General features: G+C 30.0%; 1 protein-coding gene across 1 annotated transcript; it reads left to right on the forward strand.

The window, feature by feature from the left end:
- The first annotated feature begins 2,211 nt into the window (after positions 1–2,211).
- On the forward strand, positions 2,212–5,479 carry LOC137825553 (expansin-A4-like). The gene is made up of 3 exons (XM_068631245.1): positions 2,212–2,437; positions 3,115–3,433; positions 4,753–5,479. Exons 1-3 carry the CDS (start codon positions 2,290–2,292, stop codon positions 5,060–5,062), a joined length of 777 nt encoding a protein of 258 aa, XP_068487346.1. The 5' UTR covers positions 2,212–2,289; the 3' UTR covers positions 5,063–5,479.
- The last annotated feature ends 17,307 nt before the right edge of the window (positions 5,480–22,786 follow it).

The following is a 22,786-nucleotide window of genomic DNA, read 5'->3' on the forward strand; positions in this document are numbered from 1 at the left end:
TAAAAAATAATATTAAATATATCTTTAAATAAGTTAATATAGATTAGACTTTAAAAAGGGTAAGGTCATATCTTGAAAATTTTAAAGTAAAACCTATTTACTCAAAATCTTGTTAAATTTGACTTATTTTACAACACTATACGCACTACTAGAAAAGGTAAATATTGATCGTTTGTGTGGTTGAATTATTAATTCCTAAACACCTTTATTTTAAATATAAATTAGTGATAATATAGTAAACAATGTCATGATTAAATTAAATTAGTTAGTGATCAATATAAAAAAATCATTTCATATAAACTAATTTTAGAGATTAAAATAATTAGTTATTATTTGATTAAATTTAAGATTATTTTCTAAAATGAAAAATATTAATATTTAAAGTAGTTTCTATTATTAATAAAAATTTATAAAGTAGTTTCTAAATTAATATTAACAATTAGTTATTAAGATTTTTATTGTTAGCTACTTTATATTTTAAATTAGTCTCTATTGATTTTTTTTAGACTAATTTAGAATGTAAAATATGAGTAGCTAAAACCTTGATAGCTAATTTAAATACTAATTTAAAAAAAAATTTAGAAATTTTTATTAATAATAGAAACTATTTTATATACAAATAATTTTTTAATTTTTTAATATAGTATTTAATTTAGTCAATAATTTTTTTATCTTTAAATTTAATTCAATTATTATTTAATAATTTTGATGATGTGGACCAATACACCGGAGTTGCTAAATAACTTTAAAAGTGTCACATGGGAACAAAAGAAAAACGGGTTTTAAGTTGTCTTAAATCAATTACAAAAATAGAGATTGAAGCAAGTTTGATTACTTGAGGTAAAATTTTGAATAGTATAAGTTAAATTTTGAATAGTACAAAAATCTGTTTAAAATAAGTTAAGATAGTAAAGCATTTAAATTTAACCACATATAAATAGAAGTAAACTTTGTGTTACGTACTTTCTTGAATGAAACCAAACCATAATGAGAAAAAAATTAAAATAAAGTAAAATAAATAATTTCACGTCAAGAACTTTTGAATGCATATATAATCTCTATATACTTAACTAAGACGTATACATGAAAATATGATCGAATCACAACCATTGGAATAAGTTCACACAAGGGTCTCATTGTTGATGGATAATTATAATTATAGAGTGTGTTTGAGAATATTTAAGAAAATATCTTGAAAATTAGTTTTAAACACAAATGACATAATGCTTATCCCCAAACACGAAAAGGGAATCCTCAGGGTTAGCATTAATCCATTAATGGAAAATAAGTACTTAGAAGAAAACAGATGAAAGATGATACCATATGAACTTTCACTTGATATTTATTATTCCAGGTCAAACAAGTTGAGAGAGAAAGCAAAAGTTCCTTATTTATATGTTCTTTTTAATATATAAATATATTTATTTATTTTAAATTGTAATCTAGGGTATATAATCAATATATCAGTATTCTTTTTTTCTGATCAAACATTTTTATTTTATTTTCTACGTTAAATTTATATATAAAAAAAATACAAGTTACAATACTTCAAATTTAACGTAATCATCATTGAAAACACTTAACAAAACACGCATTGTTCTACCTATTACGGTTCCAATGAGAGAGTTGATCTGGATTGAAAGAAGCAGTAGTAATTTTTATTGGTGAAGGACAAAAATTGGAAGTTAAAGAACTTTTTGTGATGAGATAAGCTAAAAGGGACTGCACTTTGCTTGTGTTGTGGAGAACATGAATAATCATGGTTTTGGTGTGAAATGAAGAAGGGTTCTTCCTTATTTCACGTCAAATTTTTGCCATGTCTTTCCATGATGAATCAAGTGGTGCCTCAACTTGCCTCTGTCACTCGCCCAAACAGTTTTAACATGAGGGACGAGCATGTGTGATGCACATGCATACCAATTCATGGTCCATAAATTAATAGGGTCACCAGAACATTCCTTGCAGAAAAAGAAAAAGGGAAAAAAAATACTTTAACCAATTAAATTATTGCTGGAAAAAGATATGAAGAAAAAGGAAAGTAGCCTCAAAATAAGGTCTCACAGAGAAAAAAAAGAAAGAGACAAAGCAAGGAAGTGAAAAGAAGCTTAAGTTACTTTGACAGTAATATCTGGTTAAGAAACTACTGCACCTGTAAGTCCAGCACATAATTCTCCACACTCCTTGCCCTCCCTCTCCATAAGTACCCCCTTCCCTTCTCACTTTCCATCCACTCTCAAATCAACAAAACCAACACTCCTCCACTCTCTCTCTCTCTCTCTCTCTCTTGCAATGGCTGCCATTGTTTTCCTATACATTGCTTCATTGGCCTCTCTTTTTGTTTCAACAAGTGCAAGAATACCTGGAGTTTACACCGGTGGCTCCTGGCAGAGTGCTCATGCCACTTTCTATGGTGGCAGTGATGCCTCTGGAACAATGGGTAAAACCCTGCTCTTCCTCTCATTCTTCATCATCCCCCATTACATCTCACCTCTGTTTTTCTCTGTTTCCTCTGTTTTTCTCTGTTTCTACTACCCTTATGTTTATCAACAATTTTCATGTTGCATTTCAATTTTGTACTACTCTCTTAAAACCATTTTGATTCCAAACCAAACTATCATTCTTTTACCCATCAAATTTTCCTCTTTTATGACTAATTTCCCAAACCCATTCACCTTTCTCCTTAATTTTTCCCAAAAGTGTTCTCTTTCGTCCTTTTCTTGATTCAAGCCTTTAAATTATGCTCAAAGCGGCAATTTTTTTTCACAACTCTCTTTGATAAAGAGAAAAACTACACATGAATGCAGCTAATGTAACCACAATTGTAATGTTAGAACCACAAAAACCTTGATATTTCTGTCACACACAATTGAAGTTACATACAGTGTTTTAAAACCTTACCTCAAACTCAAAACCTCTTACACAACTAAAATCATCCATTTCCTCCCACCCAAATCTGTAAAATCTCAACCCAATCACCCTCCAGTGAGAAAAACAAAACAAAACCTCATACCCTTCTTAAAAATCTCCACAACATAACTCAAACAACCAGCAAAATTCATTTTTTTTAATTTTCAACACAACCCTTAAACGATTTTCTTCTTTTTGCTACTTCAGGTGGTGCTTGTGGGTACGGGAACCTGTACAGCCAAGGCTACGGCGTGAACACGGCGGCACTGAGCACAGCACTGTTCAACAACGGTTTGAGCTGCGGCGCGTGCTTCGAGATCAAGTGCGACCAGGATCCGCGGTGGTGCAACCCCGGCAACCCTTCGATCTTGATCACCGCCACCAACTTCTGCCCTCCCAACTTCGCTCTTCCCAATGACAATGGCGGCTGGTGCAACCCTCCTCGCCCCCACTTCGACCTCGCCATGCCAATGTTCCTCAAGATCGCCCAGTACCGCGCCGGAATCGTCCCCGTCGCCTTTCGCCGGTAAGTCCCGCCACCCTTCTTGTGAGTACCTTAATTGGGTGCTTTCAAGTTTTCTCCTTTGAATGTGTTTTCACCGTTTGGGTGCCAAGAAAATGTAGGAAAACCGTGAGAATATTTAATTATTAAAAAATCAGAAAAAAAAAAGTTTACGCTGAAAAGCTCATAAATATTTTTAAAATTATTCAAACATTATGTTTAAAATTACAACCTAAACTTATAATTGTTTTTCTTTTAATCTTTTAAGTTTTTGACTAAGTAAAATAAAATGTTTTCTATAATAATATCCCAACAAACATTTAAGAGTTTTAAAGTTGGCAATAATTTAATCAATAATGAGATGATAACGTTATTTATTTTTGTGTTTATAAATATACTGTGCAGACGTATTAAACAATATAATTGAAAAAATGAACGTGAAATGAATTTTATATTTGTGATATTTTTACTTTTACTTTTGCTATTGAGTTCTTATGTGTGTTTACACCATGGAGTTTTTTAATGACTTAATATCTAAAGTTTTATTTTCTCTTTCTATTAGAAAAGAAACAATTGTTGAAGATGAGCGTTAAAACTGCTACAAGTTCCCATCATAGAGTTGAATTCTACTAAAACCATGAATTTGCATTCTTTACACAAATATTCAGAACTCTTTTCATGTTTTCTTCCTTGTGCCCTCATTTTCTTGGGAAAACAAACAAAATCTTCTATCAGAACCTCTACAGCAGTTTTTATCAGAATCCCCAGTCAGATATTTTGTCCACTACACAGCACAAACCAACACAAACCAGTTGTGCCTTCAAACAAGTTGCAATGCATCTTATAAGTTAGGTTGCATTCATGTTCCCTTTCATGAGTTATCATCAAATCTACACAAAATTAAACACATATAACACTAATTTTGTGTGGGTGAAGACACCATAAAACGGTCACAAAAGCTTTTAATTGACACTAATCAAATACATGATTCATTGGTAACTATTAAACTTTTAGTTAATTTTGTGAAAGAGGTTTTAATTTGAACACTATTTGTAAGAATAATGTGTTGTCAGTTCTACAAGATGACACCATTACCAAATCTGCAAATTCCTCACTACTTCAAGAGCATGTTAGTAAAACCAACCCCCAAAAAAAATTATTAAATTCCAGAAAATCAGGGGCTAAAGTTTGAAGTCCGATACCGATAAATTAAACTTACCAAAAATAGAATCACAGCAATATAACAAAAAAAAATCATTTTATTAGTTTAATAAATAAATTATTTACAATTTGAAAGAAAAGTATGAAATTAAAATAATGAATGATTTGATTTGTGGGTGCAGGGTGGCATGCAGAAAAACAGGGGGCATCAGATTCACAATCAACGGTTTCCGTTACTTCAACCTGGTGCTGATCACCAACGTCGCGGGTGCAGGGGATATCGTGCGCGTGAGTGTTAAAGGAAGCAAAACCGCGTGGCTGAGCATGAGCCGTAACTGGGGGCAAAATTGGCAATCCAATGCAGTTTTGGTGGGCCAGACCCTCTCTTTTAGGATTACCGGCAGTGACCGTCGCACCTCAACCTCTTGGAACGTGGCACCACCTAATTGGCAGTTTGGACAAACCTTCACGGGCAAGAATTTCAGAGTCTAAAAAAAAGGAAAATAACAATACTCTTAATATTTTTGAGTCGTTTGTTTGTTTCAGTTTCTTCCCTGCTTCTAACTTTCCTCTATTTTCCTGGGAAAGTTTTGGATTAGGGTTAGGTTAAAAAAAGTTAAAATATAGTTTTAGGAAGGTTATTTATATAATAATAATAATAATTAATATAAATGTAAGTGGGGGGTGTTTGCATTAAATGTGAATTATTTAATGTATGGGCAATGTTGGTATATTAATTACCCAACATTAGCAACTCCTTTTTTTTTCTTTGTTTTGTTTATTATAAGTGTGAGGGAGCTGAGGAGGTTGCAAGGAGGAACATGTAACCCGCAGCTCTGGCTTTCTTTATTGACATAAATGTATTATCATATAAAAATATAAATAAAAGAATATTTCAGTTGCTATAAATGCTGCTTTAATAAATGGGGTTCTGTTTTATTTATTTAATGTTTTTCTCTTTTTGGTACAATAAACAATTTTCAAGTTATGATTTCATTTAAATTCAGATATGTAAACTACATATTATCCTTCCTTGTGGCTTAAATGGCTTCAGCTGTAGATGTTCAAGGTTGAATTGTGAGGCTTCTTGATAATTTTAGGAGTTTAAATTTTGTGATTATTTTAATAAATTTTAAACAATTCTCATATTATTTTAAATAATTTTAAATATAATTTAATCTTATAAAATTATTTTATAAAATTATTTTTTATTTATTTATATGTTATGAGGATGATCTTATTTTTATCAATTGATATTTCAAAAATTAATGAAAATCTTCAAGAATTAATTATAATGTGCATTAGATAAATATTTTTTATATAATTAAAACTCATACCTAAGTTTGGAATAAAAAAATTGGTTGACGTAATTACTTCTCTAGAGTTGAACTTTTTCCTACTTCAAAGCCTTTCCTATACACATAACATTATTATAATATATTTTGTAATTGAGCCCATTTGTTTCAGACCAACCCTTTCTCAACACCTACAACATCTATAGGCTTCTTATCTCTTTCGTTGTGGTGCCACCCTACTTTGCTAAGTAATTAGTTTTTAATAATTGATTTTCTATTCATTTACTATCTTCATCCTAACATTACTGTATAGTTTTAACATTTTTAAAAAATTATTAATATTCTCGATTTTAATTAAAATATTATTAGTTTTTCCCAAATAAAATACATTGAGCTTTGTATTTATATGATATAAGTAACGCGTTTATAAAGAAAATTGACTTTAAGTGATACATTTTTTAATTTTCTTAATCCTAATACAAAAATCTTAAATTATAGTTATTATTAAAAAGATGAAATATTAGTTTTTTTACCCCTTAATAGTATTTTTAAAACATTCAAATATTTAACTAAGATATATTTAGAATTGTTAATAGGAGAGAGAATGACCAGAAGTCATATAGATAGAAAAGAGTAAAAATTCATATATTGAAAAGTGAATGAACCCATACACAAATGTGAAAAACAAAGATAGAGATAAACTGAGAATAATAACCAACTTAGGTAATATGTTTAACATCTCCCGTAAACTTATGATAGGTTTTTCCTAAACCATAAGTTTATTGCGTATAGAAGTAAAATTGAGACCAAAAATAGGCTTTATAAATACATCAGCAAGTTGAAAACGAGCAGGTATATGAATGAGAGAAATATGCTTTCGTTATGCGATCACAGACAAAGTGAATGTCTATCTCAAAGTGCTTGGACCTTGTGTGCATGACAGGATTAGCTGAAAGCATAACCGCTCCAAGGTCATCAAAGAAAATTGTTGGCATTGTAAAGGAGATACGAAGTTCAGTTAATAAAGATTGAAGTCATATAATATCAGTCAGGACAACAACAATCCCACAATACTCTGCTTCAGTGTTGTTTCTAGAGACAACCTTTTATTTGTGAGAAGACTATGAGACAATATTATAGCCAAAATACATATAGTATCATGTTGTAGATTTTTTATGTCATCTATATCACTAGACCAGTCTGAGTCACAGAAGTCCTAGATCGTGGTATTGGTGTTATGTTTGATAATAAGCCTATGATCTAATGTGCCTCTGAGATACCTTAGGATCTGTTTGACTACCTTCCAATGATTCTCTTGAGGACTGTGCATGAACTAAGATACTTTATTCATAGAAAACGTGAGTGTTCGACGTGTGATGAGCACATTTTGAAGAGCACCCACTATGGATCTGAATAAAGACGGATAAGAAAAAGATGCAGAAGCATTTTGTGGAAACTTTTAATTGGTAATCATGGGTGTAGGTTACAGATGGGACTCAAGCATGTGTGTTCGTTGAAGAAGAATTTGAATATAGTGAAGTTGCGATAAATGTAAAAATCCATCATGAAGAGTGGATACATCAATACCAAGGAAGTGATGCAGAGGACCCAAATCCTTTAAAGCAAAAGCAGAATTGAGAGTGGAAATAAAAGCCATAATATCAGTAGGTACAAATCCAATGATAATAATATCATCTGCATATATAAGTACAAACAAAGAAGAAGAATGAGTAAAACGAACAAACAGTGATGGATCACTAGTTGTGGAATTAAAACCAAGATGTTGAAGAGTGATACTTAGCTTTTTGTACCATGAACAAGGTGCTTGTTTGAGGCCGTAAATAGCTTTGTTCAGCTTACACACTAGCTGAGGATTGGCAGAGATAAAACCTAGTGGTTGTTGTTGTTGAAGATAGATGAAGATTCTTGACAACATGTCAAAGAGTATGTTTGATGTAGAAAATCGCTTTGAAGCTTGTTGTTATATAATTCATGATCTATATTAGGTTAGAGGTTGTTTAAATATGTCTTATGCATTGTGATCTATCTTATATCTCATAACCAAGATGATGAGGTCAAGCATAAGGATTGATTACAAATTTTTTATCAAAAGCTGTTTTAAGATTTTCAAAACTAGCGTACTGCACACAAAATAAATCTATTGTTTTGACAATAGATTCATTTTTGTAGTGGTGAAAAAATTGCTAAGTCCTTTTTAAAAGTTTTTTCAAAATTCTATTTTGGGACCAAATCAGTTCAGCTCATTGTTACCATTATAAACTAATATGGAAGTGGTTATGTAACCACCAACTGTATTTTCAAAAAGTAATCTATTTATTTAGACTTCAATTTGTTATTTTTATAAAAACTTTTAACTGTTTTTTGAAAAATTGTTTTGATCTAAAAGCTATAAAAGGAGAAGTGTATTTCATATCGGAAAAAACTTAGAAATTACCTTTTTGAATACAGTTTTAAGTGTTTTTAGTGATAGTTTGAAATCATTTTTGGTTTTTGAAAGTTTATCTCAAAAACTACAAGTGTTCTTGTGCTAGCAACTCTTGATTTGAGATTCCAGGTTTTGTCACAGTGGTGCTGCAGAAAGTCAGTTCTGTTTTGGTTTCTTGCATTTGCAAATTAGGTGTTTTCATTCCTATAACTTTCTTTTGTAAGGGTGTTTGTTATGACACTTCTTGATAGGGTTTCTTGAAGTGTGGTTGGTGCTGGAATAGAGTTTTTTAGCATTGTGTTCTTTGTTCTTGGAGGGTTCAAGAACCAAGAAATTTTGTAAAGTTTTGTTTTGATATAGTGGAAACCACCTTGTGTAAGGTGGAACCAGATGTAGCTCTTGTTGAGTGAACCAGTATCAAATCGTGTGTGCCTATATCTCTCTTCGATCTTTGCACTAAATCTAGATAAAACTATTATTATGTGATAAAAAAAATATGTTCATTTAAAATTGAACCTGTTATTTCTGGGCTGCTTCATACAGTGTTCTTCAAGATTCTATGAAATTCTTGGGTGCTTAAGAAATCACTAAATTTGTGAATACTAGTAGGTTGAAACAAGTATAAAAAAAATTTAAACAATTGATTTCCAGATTCAGATTCTTTTCAATATTGTCTCTAAAGATTTGGATTAGGCTTCTTGTTTTTAAATCTTTGTCAATTACTTCTTCTGGTATGGTTGTTGATAAATCTACTTCTGATCAGGTTATTGTAAGGTTGAAAATTAAATACATTGAATCCAAAAGCAATTTGTTTAAATTCCTAAAATGCATATATAATAAGAAAAATAATTTTCTTTTACCCCAAATCAATCTATTATTTTTGTTAGGTTTTTTTAAAACAATATTAAATCTTATAAGCTCAATTCACCCCCCTCTTGAACTTAGACACTAATAAATCCAACAATTTGTATCGAGAGCTAGGACTTGTAGTTAGTTTTATTCATTATGTCTGAGTTTAAATTGTCTTTTGTTGAGGGTGCGTTTATTAATAGACCTCCTATGTTTGGTGGATTGAATTATGCATTTCTGAAAATTAGGATGAAGATTTTCATGGAATCTATTGACATGGGTATTTGGGATGCAATGATAAATGGACCTTTTGTGCCTATGCAGGTGGTCAAAGATGAAACAATGAAGAAGCCATGGTCTGAATGGAGTGAAAGTGAAAAGAAGAAGCTCAATATGATTCTCTAGCAAAGAACATCATCACCTCTGCCTTGAATATGGATGAATTCTTCAGGGTGTCTCAGTGCAGCTCAGCTAAGGAAATGTAGGAAATATTAGAGGTAACATATGAGGACACAGATGATGTTAAACGGGCTAGAAAGCATACTCTCATCCAGGAGTATGAACTCTTCAGAATGCAGGCAGAGGAGAAACGATTCACACACATTGTGAATCATCTCACTGGACTTGGTAAGACATTTGATAAAGAATAACTAAACATCAAGATTCTAAAGTGCCTTGACAAAAGCTGGCAGCCTAAGGTTACAACAATCTCTGAATCCAGAGATTTATCCTGTCCACTGTTGCACTGTTCGGGAAGTTGATGGAACATGAATTAGAACTCAACAAATTATAAGAACGAGAAACAATGTAAAAAAGAACCAAAGGTATTGCATTGAAGTCCATTGTGCAGAATGATACAAGTGAAGAAGAAGAAAATCCTGGACACGATGAAACCTTGAGTCTTCTCACTAGAAATTCAGCAGATTCCTAAAGAGGAAAAGCAGGGACAAAAGTCAACCAAGGAAGAGGTACTCTAAATCCAATTAATCAAATTCATATAATTACACTTGCTTTGGTTGTGGTAAACCAGGTCACATTTAAGTTGATTGTCCAAACAATCAAAATAAAGACAAACAAGTTAGCAAGAAGGGTGAAAGAAGCAAAGGAAAAAGAGCATACATCTCCTAGGAGGACAATGAAGTATCCTCATCAAGTGATTCCTCAATTGAGAGTGAAGAAGCAAATATGTGCTTCGTGGTGAACAATGAGGATTCAAGCTCTGATTTGGTTAGTGATTACTCTACTGATTCAAAAAGCTATGATCAATTACTAATTGCTTTCATAGAAACCCATGATGAAGCAAATAGATTAGCCATTATATGCAATCAATTGAAAAGTACAAATAACATACTTGAACCAAAGGTTAAGTTTCATGAGGAAGAATTGCACAAAGCTAAAATTGAGTTAGTCAGTCTTGAATTAACATGTCTGCATGCTTCTATAAAAACCTGTGATAACTATAAAAATCTAGAAAAAAAAGGTTGAATATTTGTTGAAAATCTTGTCTGATTTCACTAAGGGAAGAGAGAATCTTGAGACTATCTTAGGATCACAAAATGTTTTCTTTAATGAAAATGGTTTGAGTTATAATCCTGAAAGAAAGAATAATGTGAAAAAGTTGTCAAGTCTTTTTGTTCCAGCAAGAACATGTTTTTCTTCTTTCAGTAGTGTAAAATTAAAGGCTTTTCCTTCTTGTTTTTATTGTATGAAATCTGGTCATACTTCAAGAACATGCAAGTTTAGAATTTACCTTGTTCTAAAAAGGCTAGTCACATGGCTTCCTAAAGAAAGGTGATAATCTGACTGGATCCAACATTAAAGGGTACCATATATATTTTTAATGCTTTTTTGCAGAAAGGCAACAGAAAAAAAAAATCAGTGGTATTTGGACAGTGGCTGCTCAAAACATATGACAGGTGACCGTACCCAATTCACTAATTGAAGCTCAAAGCTGAAGGGCATGTGACCTATGGGGACAACAATCGTGGAAGAATCCTTGGAAAGGGAAATGTTGGGACCAAAGGGTCAACCTTAATTGAGCATGTACTGTATGTGGAAGGACTGAAGCATAGTCTTCTAAGCATTAGTCAATTGTGTGACAAGGGCTACCATATTAATTTTGAAACCAACAAGTGCACAATCTCAAATGAGACCTCTGGTAAGGTGTTGTTCATAGGTAAAAGGGTAAATAATATCTACCTTCTTGATATCATGCATAATTTCTCTGAAAATGAATGCCTTTTATCAAAAGATGATGAGTCTTGGCTATGGCATACGAGGTTAGGCCACATCCATACAAATCATTTGAACAAACTGATATCCAAAGATCTTGTTTCTAGTTTACCAAACATTAAATTTCAAGATAACAGATTGTGTGATGCATGTATGAAGGGTAAAAAAACAAGAACCTCTTTTAAATCAAAGGACATGATTTCTACAAGTAAACCTTTGGATGTTTTACATATGGATCTGTTTGGGCCCTCTAGAAATGCTAGCTTAGCTGGAAACTATTATGCTTTGGTAATTGTGGATGATTTTTCAAGATATACTTGGACTCTCTTTCTTGTTTCTAAAAATGATGCTTATAAGGCTTTTAAGAATTTGAATAAGGTTTCGCATAATGAAAATGGCTACTGCATAAAATCTATTCGTAGTGATCATGAGGAGAATTTCAAAATGCTAAGTTTGATAGATTTTGTGAAAAACATGGGATCGTACATAGTTATTCGGCCCCTAGGACTCCCCAACAAAACGGTGTAGTTGAAAGGAAAATAGATCTCTTGAAGAGTTGGCTAGAACCATGTTAAATGACTCTAATCTACCTAAGTATTTATGGGCAGATGCAGTATAAACAACCTCTTATGTGCTAAACATGACAATAATTAGACCAATTCTTAAGAAAACTCCCTATGAACTTTATAGAGGTAGAAAACTTAGTATTAGCCATCTTAGAGTCTTTGGTTGAATAATGGGAAAGATAATATGGGCAAATTTGATCATAAATCTGATGAGGGAATACATATTGGCTATGTTGTTAATAAACGTGCTTACAGGGTGTATAACAAAAGATTGCTTAATGTGCAAGAATATATGCATATGGTGTTTGATGAATCTGATAACTATCTGCATAAACCTATTATGGATGAACATGGAGTAGATAATTTAAGAACCATACTTAAAAAGAATCAATCTATTGACCTTGATATAATTGATTCATGTGATGTCAAAGAACCTGTTGTGAATGCAGATTTACCAAAAGAGTGGAAGACTCCTAAAGACCTAACACTTGAGAATGTAATAGGGAACATTGAAAAAGGGTCTCAACCAGAAAGTCTTTGAATAATCTCTGTGAAATAATGGCATTTGTCTCACAAGTGGAGCCAACAATTTGAATGAAACCCTACAAGACAGTACCTGGATCTTGGCCATGCAAGAAGAGCTAAATCAATTTACAAGGATTAAAGTGTGGTCTCTAGTCCCAAAAACATTTTAGATGAATATCATAGGAACCAAGTGGATGTGCAGAAACAAGATGGATGAGCATGGAGTAATCACAAGGAACAAAGCAAGGCTAGTTGCCAATGGCTATAACTAGGAAGAGGGAATTGATTATAATGAGACTTATGCACCAGTGGCAAGACTTGAAGTTGTCAAACTTCTTATTGCTTTCTCCTACATAAAAGGATTCAAATTATTTCAAATAGATGTCAAGAGTGTCTTCCTAAATGGGTACCTAAATGAAGAAGTTTTTTGTTTCACAACCCCCGAGCTTTGAGGATCATAAGTTTCCCAACCATGTATTCAAGCTCCAAAAGGCTCTTTATGGACTTAACCAAGCTCCTAGACAATGGTATGGAAGATTAAGTGATTTTCTGTTGTTTTAAGGATACAATCGTGGCACATCTAACAAGACATTGATCATAAAGAAAACGAATGAAGACATCATACTTGTGCAGGTCTATGTGGATGATATCATTTTCGGTTCCACAAATGAAGAGTTATGTAAAACATTTGTATAGGTTGTGAAAAGTGAATTCGAGATGTCCATGATCTACTTTTGATCAGGTTATTGTAAGGTTGAAAATTAAACACATTGAATTTAAAACCAATCTGTTTAAATTCCTAAAAGTGCTTGTATAATAAGAAAAATAAATTTGTTTTACCTCAAATCAATCTGTTCTTTTTGTCAAGTTTTTTTAAAACAGTATTATTTGCAAAAATCTTGTAAGCTCAATTCACCCCCCTCTTAAACTTAGACACTAATAAATCCAACAGTTGCCTGTAAACATCCTTATGCAGATCACCATTTAAAAACGCGTTATTGACGTTGATTTGGTGAATGTTCCATTGAGCAGACACTGCATGAGTAAGCACCACTCTGATGGCAGTATGTTTGATTACAAGACTAAACGTCTCTGAATAGTGAAGACCTCCAGTTTGAATGTACCCTTTGGCCACAAGTCGTGCCTTGTGACGCTGAAACGTGCCATTTGCATTGTACTTTGTTCTTAAAGATCCATTTGCAGCCAGCAATATTTGCTATTAACGGTAAAGGAGTCAAAGTCCAAGTTCTATTGTTGATCAAAGCACAATATCCATCTTGCATGGCTTGATTCCGTTGAGGAGATTGAAGGGAAGTTTTGAAATTAACAGGTTCAGAGGGAATAAAAATAAGAGATGTAGTATATATTTTTCTAGAGTAATAATCAATTGACGATACAAAATATTTTTCTCTTCCTAGGGATAAAATTGGTGGTTCCCACATATCATAATGAATTAAGTCCAAAATGTGTTTTCTTCTGGTAATAACTTAAGCAAACTTTCATTTTATGTAGCTTTTTATCACACAATGCTTGCAAAAAGTTAAATCATATTCATTTAAGCCCAAGTAAGAGATTACACTACGCATAGATTTTTAGATCTTTCTCTGACATATGATCAAGTCTACAACTTATGGTTACAATTGATGCATATGGTTCTTGTCATGTATCTTCCAAAAGCACATATAGATGGGCCATGGTCTTCTTTAATTTCATCGCTACCATATTTTCTCTTATAACTTTTAAGTTCTCACCTTACCTTGCACCCAATGTCATTTAATTTTGCAATGGACGACAAATTCTTCTTCAAACCCTTCAAATGTCGTACTCTTGAATTGTGTGAACATTACCATCACACATTTTTATTTTGACAACATTGAATCCAACAATCTTTTTTTAACATAGTTGAAAATGAACGTTCAATCTTTGAAAATCCTAACAGAATTTTGTTTTGGTGGTTAAATGTGCTTTAAATGATTTCCAACTGAATACGCTCCTTCATTAAATGCTTTGACCAATCTTTGGAGAATATAAATAGTTTGTTTATGTTTTCAAACAAGAAGAGAAAACAAATTTGAGTTTTTCAGTTGTGAAAGAGTTGATTCAAGATTTGAACATTCACATCAAAGCTTTGGGTTTTCTAAAAGAGTGGAATAGGATTGCATTTGTATTGATTTCAGATTGTTTTGTAAACAAGTGTAATCTCTTCTCAACCTTCTGTATTTCTGGTGTTGTGTTGCCAAGGAGTGTTGTGTGCTTTTGAGGTGGTCAAGATCAATACTCGTGGTGTGTGATTTTTCAAAGTGAGTGTGTTTCTTGAAGGGTTCAAGTTCACTACTTTGGTGGATTGTGTTGTAATCTAGTTTGATTACTTAGTGGATTACCAGTGGTTTTCTGGGGACTGGATGTAGCTCCTGGTTTAAGAGTGAACCAGTATAAATTGTTGGTGTATCTTTCTCTTACCCTTAAACTCATTTACATTCTGTTTTTAGCTTTACTGGTATAAAAAACTTATTGTTTTTCTGCTGCTTTGCTATTTTATTGCTCTTATTCTTGGCTAACCTGATTTCTGTTCTGGTTTCATACAAAGAATTTTGTTAAACTTTAAAAAGATTTCAAAAACCTCTCTTAAACAATTCACCTCCCCCTTTCGTTTAAGGCCATATATTCTAACAGTTTGTCCTCAATGCAGACACACTCATTTGAAGAACATAAAGTTTTATTTTCAAGAATTTTCTTGTATGAAGTGACTTAACCACTTACAATTTGATGAGAGTATCTCAAATATTTTTCACATTCTTCTTTTCCACAATGTTGGACAAAATTGCATTTGCCCTTGCTAAGTGAAAATTGGTGATAACATTATAATTATTATTTTTTTCACCTTTTATACATAATTTCATAGGTCTTCCTTCAATAACATCTTCACAATTTTATTTTCTTAAAATTTTCCTCATCTTTAATTTCAACTAGGCAAAATTACTCTCAGTTGCAATGATTTTACACCAATTTTTTTTTTCAACTCAAATAAGCTTATACAACTTCCACTATGAATAGTATTATCTATTAGAAAAATGATGGTAGACCTTGAATTAGTACGCTAGGTAGATTCCTAACAAGGAGAAGTGAGTCGAATATACTTAAATACCAAGTCTTTCCTAACTAAATATTTCCTAAACATTTACTTTCACACTTTATATTTAGTAACGAGAATAAATCTTTTCTTTACCTAGAAGATCAAATAAACTACAACCACAAGGCATACTAATAATTTTCTTCAACACTTACTAGTGGCTATTGCAACATAATAATATCAACAACATAGTGACTTTGACACCATTTTTAAGTACCAAAGTGATGGAATATTAAGTCACTTGAAACAAGAGATGAAGAAACAAATATTTCCTATAAGTATAATAAGCATTTGTAAGTTTTGTGTGTACTATAAAATGCTCAAGCTTTGCATCTATTAAAGAAAAAATGTGTCAGATGAAGAGCATAAGCAAAGCGCTTGCGTCTATCAAACAAAGAACGCGATGAATATTGCTTGCATCTATTAGCAAAGCACACAACTAATGTTTTGTCTGTTTAATCACACAACTTGTGACTGTTAGACTAATCTAGTACTTGAAACTGATGAGACCTGATGCTTATAAAATTGCATTTTACACTTTATTGTTTAAGCACATAATCAAAACCAAATAAAATGATCTATTAAAATTTGATATAACATTATCTTTGAATTTTAATTTCAAAGTGGCGAATCTTCCTCATCTTTATCTCCTTCCACTTTTTTTATTATTTTAGTGGAATTTATAAAAAAAATATCTATTATTTCTAATTCATGATTAGACATCATCCCTTTATCACACTTCCATATACCTACCATTTTTCCTTTCTTTTCTGCCAAAAGACACAATTTCCTCATATAGCTATATGTGCTTTAGAACATGGAGTTATTCTCATCTTGTGTCACGAGCAATTACCATCCAAGAATTAGAAAAAGGTATTTGATCTTTTTATTGAGGACATTTACAATCAAACATATTTAAGATTTGTGTACCCATATTTTTGTTCACGCCTTTATGCTTAAAATGCATTTTGATGATCTTTAATCTAACATCTTGTCTTTACTTTTTTTTTTTAGAATAATCTATTTGTCATAAAGTGTTGAAAAAACAAGAAAGACAACTTCAAAGAATAATATTAAATAAAATTTTATGAATATAAAGTTACCTTACTTAAATTATGTATCAACTAATCTAATGTATTGTATTATAGATCCTATATGACTTGTCATCTAAAGTAGTGTGTAAAAGATGTATTATTGTGTACATGTGTACATAAAGGTATGGTCTACCATAGTATATAGATGTTGAATTGATTATTGTATTATGTAAACAATGTATATTTTTCATTAAAACTTTAGATCATATTTCATTTTATATCATGAAACATGTTTCCTGTATATGTGTTTAGCTTTTGGGGTTTATGGTACATGTGTGCATATTTCATTTGTATATTTTCTTTCTAAAAACACTACAAGAAAATCATGAAAAAGAAACCAATTTTTAGAGACCAAAATAATTAGTTACAATAGTAACTAAATTAGAGACCATTTTAGAAACTAAATAACAAATTGGTTTCTAAATTAGTTTCTATTATTGTTAAATAGTTTCTAAATTGGTATCTAATTAGCAACCAAGGTTTTAACTACCAATTATTTAGTTTCTAAAACCTTGGTTGCTAATTAGATACCAATTTAGAAACTATTTAACAATAGTAGAAACTAATTTAGAAACCAATTTTTTTTTAGTTTCTAGAATGGTCTCTAATTTAGTTACTATTGCAACTAATTATTTTGGTCTCTAAAAATTTGTTTCTATTTCATGATTTTCTTGTAGTGAAATAAACATCTTAATTTTTTTTGTTTAACATTTACTTTTTTTAGTAAATTATTAATATATATTTGAGGTCTAACTTAAAATTTATATACAATTTTCTTAACTTTCAAGTAAGAAATAGAGCAACATGATCATTAATATAACTCTATTTTTTTTTTTTTATCACAAGCACATAATTTATAATGAAATGATTGAAAACCTAAAATATATGAGAGCATGTTACTACAACTTTGATAAGTATAAATGTAACTCGGTACTTTTGTGTAAGATGAAATCTGTATATGTAATGTAATGATAAAAATGAAGTCCTAACATAAAATAGATAGATATTTCTATTGATAAAATAAGTAAAGTAATGTTTTGTACTTCAGAGTATATATTTATTTGTGTATATATATGATGTGAATTCTTATAAGGTTACATAAATACTTGTTACTCATATAATATATAAATAAATAATATAATAAACTCATAAGTTTGAAGAATATTCTTTCAATATGTTCAAAAGTTTTATATCATTTAGGAGTCGAAATCAAGTACATTTTAAATACACCTTTCTCTCTTAATCCATTGAGGTGTCTTTTTAGGAAAAACTATGACGGAGTTCTAATCTCCAAAACAAACAATATCTTGCATGTGGTGATTGACTTTGGTGATGTCATCTTAATGAACATAAGGTCATAACATTGACGTCGTCTGTGGAAATTGAAATGTGGTTCCAACGCTTGTTTCAGTATGCCCAATAGTCTCACGTTACTTAAGAGTCAAGGTCAAAGACACTTTAAATACACTTTCCTCTCTTAACCCACTGAGACACATTTTAAAGACAAAACCATGACTGAGCTTTAAGTTCCAAAGCGGACAATACATCGAATGCGATGATTGAGCCTAGTGATATCATTTCAACGAACTTGAGATCAAAACATTTCATTCCCCTCGATTGAGACTTGTTCTGATACGTCGAATAGTCTCACATCGTTTAGGAGTCGAGACTAAGGGAAATTTAAATACATCTTCATCTCTTAACCCACCGAGACACATTTTAAGAACAAAACTATGACGGACCTCCGAACTTCAACGCGGATAATTTTTCGAATGTAGTGATTGATCCTAATGATGTCATCTTAACGGTTTGAGGTCGAAGCATTGACGTCGTCTGTGGAAATCGAAAGGGGATTCAAAAAACAAACCCTCGTTTCCTTAGTCCCATATCAAGTAAATGACACTTTAAATACATTTTTTTCTCTTAATCCAACCTAATGCATTTTAAGAACAAAATGATTACAAAATTCCAAACTCTAAAGAATTCAGTATATCAATTATCGTGATTGATCTTATTAATAACGTTTGAACTAATTTCACCTCCGCACAAAAGTAAAAAAATATGATTTATATTATATTATATATATAATATAAAGATAGAAATATTTAATTTTTATTTGATCATGGAGATTCGAACGTGATATGATTTCCCTGACAAATAATTAATCTTTAAAAACTCAAGGTCAAATTCTTATCCTACAAGATTTCAGTTGCTTACCAAACCAAAGAACCAAACTTGTTAGTTACAACTTTTTTTAAGAAAAAAAGTGTAAAAAGAAAAAGAGTTAACTGTTTTATGCTGAAAAGAAAAGGGGAAAAAAAGTGATTATAACTTTATGCTTTTTAAACTGTTGGTTTTCATCTTCGTGCAATGATGGCTGCGGTTTCGTTAAAAGTATGACGCTATAATGCTACACAAACGCTACTTAAAATATTGCTTTTAATTTCGTTATGTTAATTATTTTATGCACTTTTAGAAATTCTTGTATAGACTTTTGCAAAAAAAAATATATTAATGTGTGATTCCTTTTTATTGCTATTAATATATGGTTTTAATCTTATTAAACATTATTGTGTAAAAATTAGGATATAATATATATATTGTCTCTAATCCGTTAAGTATTTAGGGAACTTTTAGATATAATGGTAATTTTGATTAAAAATTACATTATATTAAAACATTTTCATAGTAAATTGAAATTAATTTAAATAAATAAATTATATACGCACAAAAAAGCTCATTACTAAATCACGACTTTTAAGAAACATCATAAAAAAAAGTCGTAATTTCAATCATATTTCAAAAATAAAAGTAAAAAAGATAAAATACATCCCATCAACATAGTAAAAAGAAATTATTATTTTTTAAAATAAATTAACTATTAATTTTTGATATTATTTTAGCAAATAGAGGGAAAAGTTTCGTATATAGTTTTTTTTTATATTGGATGATAATGTTTATTATTTTTTTAATATTGACCCAATTTTGCATTTGATATGCAAAAAATAGGATGAAAGAAATCGATTTACATAAAATTTGTGAATAAATTTGTCCATCATATATACACGTGACGACCACTGAATATGAAAAGAAAACATCAATAAAGTCGTTTACAATTTTTTCTTCTTAAATTTGAGTTCTCATAAAGAATTTGAATTTATTGTTAATATGACCGTTAAAAAAATTAAAATTAAAAATTATTATCTACTATAAAGAAATAAAGAAGTATATAATGAAAAATTATTAAAGTATAGTGAAAATAAAATAAAATATAGATTCCTACACGTAAATAATATATTATATTCATGAAATAATTGATAAAAATATTTAGTTATATATTCATTAGGATTTCAAGTATAACTTTGAGTTAGTAAAAATAAAAATAAAAATATAAACAATATATAACAGAGAAGACTTAATAAAATTTCGGTTGATAAACTTTCTCATTACTACTGACAAGTTTCTGTAGTTTTTGTAGCTTTTCCCCTCAGTGAGTTTCTTTGGTTTAAATGTCTGCTTCATAAGACTCATTTTCATATATTTATTTTTACATATAAAAAAAACACTCAGAAACTCATCATTCTAAGATTTTAAATTGAATATAAAATGTTGTTTTCTTATATATAATTTGTTCATAACTTATGACTACTAAATTTTCCTTAAATTTTTTCTACCAATAATCTAACACTGAGTGTTATGAATTATATAATATGAGTCATTAAAGACTCATTTTAATATTTTTCCCTAATTTGTTTCCACCTCGAAAGGAAACATTGATAAATGTGACTTAGACAGTTTAATTTTTTATTGAACGAAATTTAGCGATTATAAAATTTGTGTTTGTCCATTTTCGAAAAGAAGAACACAAAAAATTGTCATGAATGATGAACAATAACAAAATATTTGATCTTCATGTGTTGTCGTTGTCCATTTCCACAAACATGATCCACAGTATAACCACGCGTTTTCAGTTAAAAAGCAAGTGAGAGAAGTTAGAGGAAACTAACATTTTCTTTCTCCCTTTTTCATGGGAATGAGAATAGTGATGAAGCATTTCGTTAGATCTACGTTACTTTACCAATCTTAGTATGTGTCATTTTCAATTCTCCTATTAACATATTTTATTAAAGAGTTTCCACTCACTTTTATATAAATTATAACTTTTTTAACTTTTTAATTGATTTGTGATTTTCAACATACCATTCGTATCATCATTTTGTAAGTAATAATATACATATTAATAAATGATTCAATAGCAGTCAAATACTCAATAATGATAAGTTAAATAAATCTTATACACTAAAAGAAAATCATTAAATAAAAATTATTTTTATATAAAAAAATAATTAGTTGTTATAATAACTAAATTAGAAATCATTTTATAGATTAAAAAAAATTGGTTTCTAAATTAGTTTCTATTATTGTTAAATGGTTTCTAAATTGGTATCTAATTAAGAACTAAGGTTTTTGCTATCAAATTTAGAATCTAAATAATTAGTAGTTAAAACTTTAGTAGCTAATTAGATACTAATTTAGAAACTATTTAACAATAATAAAAACTAATTTAGAAACTATTTTTTTTTTAGTTTTTAAAATTGTCTCTAATTTAGTTACTATAACAACTAATTATTTTTTTATCTCTAAAATTAGTTTCTATTTCATGATTTTCTTGTAGTGATAACTTTTATATATATAAAAAAAAAAGATAAACTCTTGACGACTTTAGTATCTAACTCAATTTTATAAAAATTTATGATCATTTATATATTATAAAATATCATAATCTCTTTACAAATCTAAAATAATTTAATAATATTTTTATATTTATACCTTACCATACTTACTTCACTATCCTAACTGTTTCTATTTAAAATAACAAATATATATATTAGACCTACTCAATAGAATAAAGGGTGAATGAGTGGATGAAAATTGCACACATATAGTGGGAGTAATGATGCATGCATGGTTGAAGAACAAAAAAATATCAAAAGAATTAGTAGGATAATGTCACTGTTATGAATTTTAGATTTATCTTATGTTAATCCTTCTATATGAAAAAGAGAAATATAGCATTTTATTCGAATTCTTTTGTTATTTGACATAGTACCAATGTATAAAAATATTAGAATAACCTACCCTTAGACCTATCTCAGAATAGTTTAGTTATAAAGTTGTTGCCGAAAGGTTTATGCAGCAAAAAAGAGCTTCTTACGTTTTGCACATCTTTGTAGAGATTGATTCACTCATCTTTTTCACCCTTCTTATGGTCACAAAATGGTGAACGTAGATGCAAATGCAAAAGAAAGAATCAAGTGAATGATATTTGGGAGTTAAAGTTAGAGGAATATTTGGGTATACTATGACTCATGAATATTGTTTCTAGCTTTTTCACTATGTGGTCCTTGTTTCGGTTCATTTTTATTTTTTTTTATGTCGTTTGAAGCTTTTTAATGTTATAATAACACATGAAGTTCTGATTACCCATTGGTAAAATTATGGTTAAATGAAGTTTAATCGTTAATTTAGAGTTAATTATGTTATGAGACTTGTTGGTAAAGAAAGTTGAAGTGATAAAAAGTTTTTGTAAGCTTTTTTTTATTATATGTTTATTCAACCTTTGTTACTTTCTTGAAAAGTTTTTGTTAGTGTGGTCCAACTAAAAGAAACATGGAATATGTATAGGCATGCAAGAAGTGCTATTTGTTTTTCACTACATTGTATTCTGAATAGGATTTCTATGTACTATATATGAAAAAATATAATTATATATACATCTCACTATTATTGGACTATTTTAGACTTTAATCCTTTTTAAAAGTCCGTAAAAAAAGTTATTTTTTTGTTATTTTAAAAAAAATGATTTTTTAAAAAATGATTTTTAAAAGAAATAAAAAAATAACTTTTTTTACCGATATTTTGATCTTTATGATTTTCATAGTTTTAAATAAAATGAAATTTTGTCGGAGATGGTGGATAAATTTTCTATATTTTCTCAATAAAAGTTTCTTCATTTTAATTCAGATTTTTGTGTATATCAAATATTTATTTACGGAGTATCATTATTTACTTAAAATAT

This window comes from Phaseolus vulgaris, chromosome 8 (assembly GCF_000499845.2).
Source record: "Phaseolus vulgaris cultivar G19833 chromosome 8, P. vulgaris v2.0, whole genome shotgun sequence".
In the NCBI taxonomy this organism is placed as follows: domain Eukaryota; kingdom Viridiplantae; phylum Streptophyta; class Magnoliopsida; order Fabales; family Fabaceae; genus Phaseolus; species Phaseolus vulgaris.